Source organism: Ipomoea triloba, chromosome 11 (genome assembly GCF_003576645.1).
Source record: "Ipomoea triloba cultivar NCNSP0323 chromosome 11, ASM357664v1".
Taxonomy (NCBI): domain Eukaryota; kingdom Viridiplantae; phylum Streptophyta; class Magnoliopsida; order Solanales; family Convolvulaceae; genus Ipomoea; species Ipomoea triloba.
The window spans coordinates 20,286,245-20,296,089 of record NC_044926.1 but is presented as its reverse complement, the minus strand read 5'-3'; the positions used below and the strand labels follow the sequence as shown (position 1 = coordinate 20,296,089).

General features: G+C 33.0%; 1 protein-coding gene across 1 annotated transcript; it reads left to right on the top strand.

Annotated features, from left to right (window-relative positions):
• Positions 1-284: 284 nt before the first annotated feature.
• LOC115996060 (kunitz trypsin inhibitor 5-like) lies at positions 285-896 on the top strand. Its single transcript, XM_031235206.1, has one exon. The coding sequence runs from the start codon at positions 285-287 to the stop codon at positions 894-896; it is 612 nt and encodes a 203-aa protein (XP_031091066.1).
• Positions 897-9,845: the final 8,949 nt, after the last annotated feature.

Sequence of the window (9,845 nt, the reverse complement as noted above, 5' to 3'; positions counted from 1 at the left end):
ATGGATACTAACAATATAATGCTGAATGTCAAAACCCGTTGATGAAAACAATGAGATCAGTTAGTTGGCGTCAAACACCGTACCTAAGCTACTGATCCGTAACATGCAATATAAAATAATTTCAAACTCTCAGGAACAATCCTACCAATGTGCAGTCCCCTCACTCACCAATAAATTAAATATTATATATGATGCATATATATATATATGCCTCTTCCCTCCCTCCCTCGTATCCTCACACCAATATAATAGCATACACATTTCCATCATATCATATTGCCACAATGAAGACACAATTCTTCCTCCTTTCTCTCTTCCTCTTCTCCATCTTGCTTTGTGAAGTAATAGAGGCACAGGACACAAACGCGGTGCTTGATATCCGTGGGAAGATCCTCCGAGCTGGTGTCAAGTACTATGTTGTACCACTACTCCAGGACCAGGGTGGTGGGCTTGACCTAGCTTCCACCGGACGTCAAAGTTGCCCGCAAAGTGTGGTCCAGGATGATGTTTACTGGTGGGGTAACACTATACAGTTTTACCCGGTTAATTCTCAAAAAGGTGTGATTCGTGAATGGATTGACCTCAATATTGAATTTCCAGATGCATACACAGGATGCCCAGAGTCTAAGGTATGGACAATTAGTGGGGATCCCTCATCATATGATATTACGCATTACATAACAGATGGCGGCAGAAAAGGCAATCCTGGTCAACAAACTCTAAGCAACTGGTTCAAGATTGTTAAAACAACAAATGCCTATAAGTTTATGTTTTGTCCAAGTGTGTGTGATGACTGCTCATATGTGTGCCAAGATGTTGGCATTTCCAAGAAAAGAGGACAGAGGCGTTTGGTTCTCAGTAATACCCCTCTGGAAATCAACTTTAGGAAGGCTTAAAGGTTTAATTTAAGCAACTTTATAGCAATGCAAATACCAAAAAATTGCATATGCAGCTTTTAATCAATAAATCACTATGTAATTCCTCTAATCTTAGGGGATTCGATTATGAAATAAAATAAAACTAGCTACTTTAATTTCTAGTGTACTCTTGCTTTTTTATTTCAATTCGTTGGATACAAAATAAATTTAATGCTCTAAAATGTCAAGTTTAATGCAATCATGTCATGTGATTCCAAATTAACTATTGAGATCGATATTACTTAAAATCGAATTTGATCGAAAGCAAATTACCTCTTTTTACTCAATCCGCATAATGATTAACGGGTCCACGATATAAATTGCCGGTATTTCATAAGCTTTTATGAACCGGCTTTAATTGTTCATTGACAATTGTTTTACTCATATAAATGATTAAAGTACTTAATTGTTTAAATGTGAGCTAGTGTCATACAAAGTTATCATAATTAGTAAAGAAGTAACCTTAAATTTTAGGGATAAGGGTCAAACGAACCCTCAAACTATACCTCATTGTACAGTTAGGCACTTCAACTATAAAAAGCTACAATTAGGCCCTCAAACTTGCTATTTTAGGGCAAATAAACCCTTGGACTTATTTATGACCTGTGATAGCAGGTCAAATATATTTCCCGCGAACCTCTGACCAAATTTCAACGACAAAATCAACAATTGGCGCCGGTCACGGCACCGGCGTCGGTCGCGTCCGGCCAGAGGCCGTGGAGATGGCGACCAAATCGATCGCCATCTCCCCGTCTCCAGTGGAGATGGTGATTGATTTGGTCGCCATCCCTAGGAAACGGCAACCAACTGGTCGCCATCTGCGGGAGAAGCGACCAAACCGGTCGCCATCTCCAGGAGATGGCATCTCCACTGGAGACGGCCACGGCCGTTGCCTCCTCCGGCCGGACACGACCGGCGCGGGAAGCTTGTCATAGGTTCGCTTGAAATATATTTAACCTGCTATCACAGGTCATAAATATGTCCAAGGGTTTATTTGTCCTAAAATAACAAGTTTAAGGGCCTAATTGGAGTTTTTTGTAGTTGAAATATCTAATTGCACAATGAGATGTAATTTGAAGGTCTATTTGACCCTTATCCCTAAATTTTATTGTCAATATTGAACTTAAGTATAAGATTAGTAATGATGATGATGGATTAATGTTCATACACCATTCTATATATTATTAATTGTTTATTTGTTATCTTATTACTTAACTTTTTATATATAACTCGTCTATTAATACTTTTATTTAATTTTGTTTGGTTGTAATTGATATTTTATTTTACATTGAATATGTTTTTTGGTTTGTTTTCTTTCATTATTTCATTACTTTTGGCATTGCATTGTATTTAATTCATTGTGGGTTTGACCCTCTTTATTGCACACCATATTACAATAATTCATTCATGCACTTGCAGGAACATTATAAATATGTCTAGCTGGATGTGGAACATTCTTTTACCACGTACTTTAATTTAGATTAGCTATTTATATGAACCTCTGTAATTGTAGGAGGTACATAGCCAATCTTGCACTTGGTTGATCATCTAGAATCACATTTAGCGATTCTATAACAATCTTTGTTCTTTTGCTTTAGTTTCTATAAGCTGTACTATTGGGTGAGTAATTGAAAGTATAATTTTTACAATATGATTTGTATCCTCACACTTGATATCATATCGTCTCAAGTAGTGGACCTAAAGGTGTCTCAATTAGTATATTGAATAAGCTCAAAACATGTCAAGCGATTTACATCCAACCTAAGTCAGCGATCTCTCGAATGATCAAAATGAGTCTAGCTTTAATATCAGCAATAAACTCACTATATAACATTTTGAAATCATCAAACTTATTTATTGTTATTCTTAGTTTGTTTTTTTTTTAGCTTTCTCCTGTTCATTTTCTTAGTATCCAATCTTCATTAGCTCTTTAGATAGTTCTTTAATTTGGTAGGTGTACACTTTGCACTCAAGGGAAAATTTACTCGTCTTTAGCTTTTAACAATAAGTCTTTTTCTATGTTTGTTAGTAACCGTTGTATCTTAGATTTTTTTATGATGATGTTATGACATGTGTTAGAAATTTAGACAGCTCAATTCATTATATTGTTTTCTACTTAAGGTAAAAAACACATCATCTTTTTAGTATTAACTAAGTATTTTTACAGGTGCGGTGCACGGAATGAATTTGTTATAATATATTAAGAATATTTGGATTGATATATAATTATATAAATTATAACATGAAATATTATATAGTGCAATTTGAAGATATGTTTTGGATCGATTATGTTTTCTGATGTTATCCTTGTTTGAATTCCAGCAAATAATTGCTTAATTAATAGCTAATGTGTAGATGTACGCATGCGGTGCTAGAACTTTAGAGATTTTATATATCATTGTTTAGTTTTTATAAATCATACAATCTCAAACTATTTAAGAATTTAGGAGTGTGTACTTCTAATAGATTTTCACTGTCTGGTTCTGCCTTACACAAAGAGTTACAACTTAAATATATTCGTTCTTTTGCAATATTCATGTCGCACATGCACTGATTAATTTGATCAACGACATCTAAAGTTGGCGAGCGGATTACTGACCTTCTAACTGTGACTCATCAAGAGTGCCATATCTTGAGGTTGAAAGTTTTAAAAATCACTTTTAATGTAATCAAAGCATTGAGTCATAACAATATTGACACTGAAATTTTAATTTTATAATCTACATATATATATTCTGTGATTTTTTTCATAAAATTAGTTTTGATAGTCAAACTGTAAAACATATTGATTTTATCAATCACTAAATTTCAAAATGTTTCAGATTCCCAGGTATATATAAGTAAAACTCACATTTAAAGCCTAATTTTTTTGTCAATATTTCATACATATAAAGCTAGTCGCTGACTATTGTGAGAAGTTAGTAACCTTGAATCTAACATACAACATAAAACATTGTGTGATAGTGGTAGTAACTTTGAGATAAGATCATTCAAGCATATAAGCATGTTTCGAGCTTGTTTCTATGTTCTCAAAATTAAAATCATCATACTGGCATCAGGCAATAAACAAAAATATATCAGAATGTATGAATCATATATCTAAACTGTTAATACAAACTTTACTCCAGATTACCAAATGGAGTGTATGGCTTTTTGGAATGAAGCCCATCCAAACGGTTGAAATGCGATGTCCATAACCGTTGATTGGCAGACTACCCATGCTTCATATTTCATCAAAGTATTTGTTTCTTATGATATTATAATTTATAACATATAAGAATTGACAAATAAACTATAATATGAGACTTCCTTGCATGCAACAAATATCACAAAAGTTCAGTGTTCTAAAATAAGTGTATAAATGCAATATGTAGATAATTTGCATTGCATTATATATCATTAATTTAATTACTTGTCGGTTAGTTATTGCAAGATCTTGAGGTACACTTATATTTTGATATTCAGTAAGTATAACTATATTAGAGAAAAATTTACCTGTGAGTAATAGGATAATCAGTTGAGTGATTGTTGGTTGACCGTAGAACGTTGATATTCTCTGGACAAATAACTGTTGAAAAAAATAGCATAAAATGGCATTTTAGTGGCTATATTGTGGTACAAATATATGTGGGGTCCACTTTTGATTTGGGTCGGGTGAAAGTGGATTCGAGTTTTTCGTAGTTAGACGAAAAGATTGATATATTGTACGCTCAAAACGGATAATGGGTGACTGAGAAATTAGTTCTCAAAGTTGACCCATTTGAGTTAGAAAAATGGAGAGAAAAGGCTTTCAAGTAGCTTTTGTCTCACATTGGTTTAGGAAGTGGGCTTGCATAACTACTTATACAAGAGTATTTTTAAGGCTTATTGAATTAGATAGCATAGAGGCTCTCTTTAGAACGCAGGGGAGGGTGCAAATCAAATCCCAAAATAAACTTGAAAAGGCTTGACTCATGTGCGCCGACACTTGCAGGCACAAATGTCGTTCAGAAAATTGGCTGGCCTTGCGGGTTAAGTTATGCCAAATTTTCGTAACATCAACCATTGGGCTTGTTTTTTTTTTACCCAAACCTTAATAGTACAGGAGTGTTTTGAGCAGGAGGAATTGTATTACCAAATTTTAATGTACAAGTGTATACGAGTGTTTTGGGCGCGAAGTTAAAGTTGAAGATATTGTTTTTATTAATAGTATAGATTGCATTGCAGAGAAATACATATACTGTATTATTACGATTAGTAATTTTAATCTAGAATTGTATTACGAATAGGAAAGTAGGAAACAATATATATTTTATTACGAATTGTATTACCATATTTTAATGTACAATTGTATTACGAATAGGAATTGTATTACCATATTTTATAACATTACACAAACTTTAATAGTATAGAAGTGTTTTGGGCGGGAAGTTAAAGTTGAGGATATTGTTTTTATTAATAGTATAGATTGTAAGATTTTCCCTAATAATATATATTATATATTATATATTAGGTCATTAATTAAGTGGTGCAAGTTGACTAGGCATATTAAGTAGTTTGGTTGGACTGAATAACTAGTAGTTGTTACTCAACCAAACTCTGTTCCTAATATAAACCTGGATTGATGGGATACAGGATATTCATTATATAGTACATACAGTTTTCGTAGACACCAATACACCATCTAGGGTTTTGAGTAAAGTATATTATATATGAGCCAAATATGGCTAACGGTTTACCGTTCAAGAGGCATCACACATCAACTATGGTTGGAGATCAACATTGCTTCCGCTTCCGCTACTACGAGGTCAGGTTTCTCGTAAACTATTCTGTATGGTTAGATTATTTTATCTAAAGTATCAGAGCCTTTATAATCTCTGCCTAGTTGATTAATATGCCTAAGATCAACAATTCTTCGAACTATGCATATGTCTATTTGGTTTTTTATATAATAACTGGTGTATATTTTGGACGAATTATATATCGATTGTTGAAATTGATTTTCAGCCTTTAGCAAAATTTTGATTTGGTTTTCAAAATTATTGAATTGAATCTAAAATTACCCATTGCCTGCCTGAGTGTATTGCTTGTGGGCTTAAGTTTTAATTCTATTAAATCCAATTAAGAAACCCTTGTGATAATATTTTATCTCAATTACTAAATAGCTAGAAGAACCTACTGACATAAAACTTGCATGTGCACTAAAGTCTTACTCAATTAGATTCAACTGATAAAATTTTATTTATGATGAAACAATTATCAAATGAGTTGAAGAATCAAGTGACATAGAACTTACCTTTGGCTAAAGTTTTAATTCAATAAGATTCATTACAATCATTATGATTAAAAAAAACTTAAAGAAATCAAGTTCCTTTTGCTTAACCCTCGTGGGCAATTCAAGAAATATGATCCAAAGTTTATATCATAAAATTAAACTTCATAATAGAATTGAAAATTATTTAAAAATAACTATAAAGTAAATAAATTGATTTATTTCTATCATCACTGATAAAACTACTAAACTACATTCCGATACATAATTGCATGTGGGCTAAATTATGATCGTAGTCCAGTATTCCATCCTAATTAATTATACAAATATAACGAAATTGCGTGTGGGCTAAATTCTATCATATTACATATAATTAATCACAACTTATATGTCTAAAACATTATGTGATCAAGATAAACCGCTTAATATATAATTTTAAATGATTAAGGATGTTGTGGCTACTCCCCAACCAAATTAAAAAATTATAAGATCACTAGGCATAAATCCTTGCATAATCTTTATGTGATCAAGATAAAGATATATATAATTTAATCTGATTAAGGATGATGTGGCTACTCCCTAACCAAATTAAAACTATAATATCATAACTTAATAATCTCAGATAGTTGAATATGTCGTGGCTATTCATTAATTAACCAAGATTGGAACCTTAAGAGACTTCAGTAAATTAAAGATGTTATGGTTATACTTTAATGAACCGAAATCAAATCACATTGCAAGGAATACTTAAAATTTTTGCAAATTATACCAAATCACGATGAGAAATTTCAAATGTATATACCCAGAAAAGTTGGTAAAACAAAACCTCACTAATGACCAACTCCTTAAGGAGACTAGTGGCCCAAGATGTTCTTAAGTCATAGCCACAAAACTAGTATGACTCCCCGATTCATATACATAATGTATAACTGTTTGGGGTATAAACTGTTGGTCCTGAATGGGTGGTGAAAAGTCTAGAGGGGTGAATAGACTTTTCAAGCAAATTAAAAATTAATAACACTTTAACTAAAGATAATTCCAAGTGAATAAATTCAACTTAAAATGCACAGCGGAATAATGTGCATAAAGTGCTATAATTAAAACTCAGTGATGAAGAGGAGATATATCACATGTAATACGATAGAAATACTTGGAGTAGCTCAAATATGATATACAAAATATTTGGTTAGGAGATAACGAATAATAGCTAACCTAGATAAAAATGAATAGAGATGAATAGTGACAAAATAGTACCTTTGACTTGCAAATATGGAAAGCTTTGTTAGGAGATTAACAAATGCAGTAAGTATGCTAAAGATGAATAAAGTATGGTATGGGATTATGTTGTCAGTATAGCACCCACGTAAGAGACAAAGATCAAATAAATAATATTAAGGAAATAAGAGAATAAGAGAAGTTTGGTGGGTAATGAATTTGCACTCCTGCAGAAATAAATGAGCTTAGCAGATTAGATAGTATATGGTTCTTATGAAAGCCCACGTGATGGAAGCAGATAAATTCAGATAGAGTTAAACAAATATTAATCAGACAATAAAAGATAAATAGAACAGAAAGTAAATGCAAGAGAGATTTTTAAGTGGTTCGGCCAAACCCAGCCTACGTCCACTCTACTCCTTTCACTCCAAGGAGGAATCCACTATCTTCAATCACCCAGATACAATAGTGAACACCAAGTGCCAACCCAGCACTTCTGTCTACACCCAGTAGAAATTTGAGTATTTCGCACAAAGCTATACTCCTACACCAACGAGTGTCTCGCACAAAGCTACACTCCCCAGAGTTTTCACAAGCTCCTCTTGTTACTCAGCCCTCTATCTACACTCAGTAGAAATTTTGGTACAAGGTCGTAAAAGAAAGTATTTTTCTCCAACTTTCAGGGACTAAAAATATGTATTTTTAGTTTTTCGAATTTTTCTTGCTTTGCTATTCTCAGATGTATCACACTGCTTTTCTTGCCTATCACTTGTATATCTCTGTCTCTTCGTTCTTCAAGTCTTCATGGGTATTTATAGCTGGATAAGATATTTGCCCGTTGCTAGCCTTCTAATCTTGATCGTTCATCTTACCTTGAAAATTGATCTGATAATATTGATAATTTTGTCTGCACTCCTCCGGCTTCTTCGTAGTTTATTCGGCTGATTTTCTTGATATCTGAAACGTTTTGAAGTGCTCTAGGCGTATAACTTGTCGTGCTTGTCTCTTTGAAATCTGATCTGTCAAAATAAAAAATATGTTTCTTTGGTTCCTTCATAACCTTTCCTCAGTATTGGGTTCTTTGGAGGTATTTTAAAAATATGTTTCTTTGGTTCCTTCATAAGCTTTCCTCAGTATTAGTGCTGCCAGCTTGGTCTTCAACACCCGCTTTCTTCAGTATGAGTGCTGCCAGCTTGGTCTCTTTTTTGAATTTTTCCAGTCTTCATTCAACTCCCTTTTTTGAATTTTTGCCCTTTTCTGAATATTTCCAGTGGTCTTCAACACCCGCTTTCCTCAGTATGAGTGCTGAGTCTTCATCCAACTCCCTTTTTGAACACAGTACCACTTAGTAAATTTTCTAAGTTTATCTCCAATGTTCCACTCAATCCTTTGTTTACTAAACTTGTAAATATTATACAAGTATACTAATATTTTGAGATGTTCTAATTTCCTGAAAATTCGCAACCAAGAGGATTCAAACCATAAATCCTTACACCATCTTTACAAGTCTTCTACCATCTCTGCTGCTTCAACCTTTTGTTACTCATTGTGCTCCAATTAAATTTAACCTCCATCGGATTCGAACCAAGTTCCTTCCTTCTCCAAGAATTCTTCCAAGTTGACTTTTGACTCTTTAGGTACATTAGCTTACAAAAATTTTGGTTACATTTCTTGGCTCATCAAAATCTTATTACANCTGCTTCAACCTTTTGTTACTCATTGTGCTCCAATTAAATTTAACCTCCATCGGATTCGAACCAAGTTCCTTCCTTCTCCAAGAATTCTTCCAAGTTGACTTTTGACTCTTTAGGTACATTAGCTTACAAAAATTTTGGTTACATTTCTTGGCTCATCAAAATCTTATTACAAATATTCCTAACAATTTCCCCCTTTTTGATGATGTCAAAACCTATACTCGGTCATTTGGCTTAGTCTTTGAAAAATATAAACTTCAAAAATTTTCATTTTATTTTGACTAGCCATAGATGAGTTTAACAAATGATTTTTGACCTAGAAGAATTGTTTTCAAAAAATTCCTACATGCATTATTGAGACTAGTTTAATTCATTTTGAAATATTTCTCAAATATGCATTTATACAAACTAAATCAACAACAATTCTTCATACCAAAAATTAAAATAAACTTGTACTAAATAACTCATTCCCTCTATTTATATGCCCAGAATAAATAAAGAACATATATACCAAATATTTACCTCTTTGCGAATAAATAAAGAACATATATACCAAATATTTACCTCTTTGCGATCCATTTTTAGACTTCTTTTGCACCAAATGACTGACATTCTTTTCCCCCTTTTTGTCATCATCAAAAAAACGCTGGATAGGAATGAAATCCTTGCTCTTGAATCATTTGCGCCATGGTGCATTTGCTTGCTTGTGCCATAAGTGTAGCAAAAATTGAGTACTCCACAAAATAGGGTATGAGACCCTAGTGATAA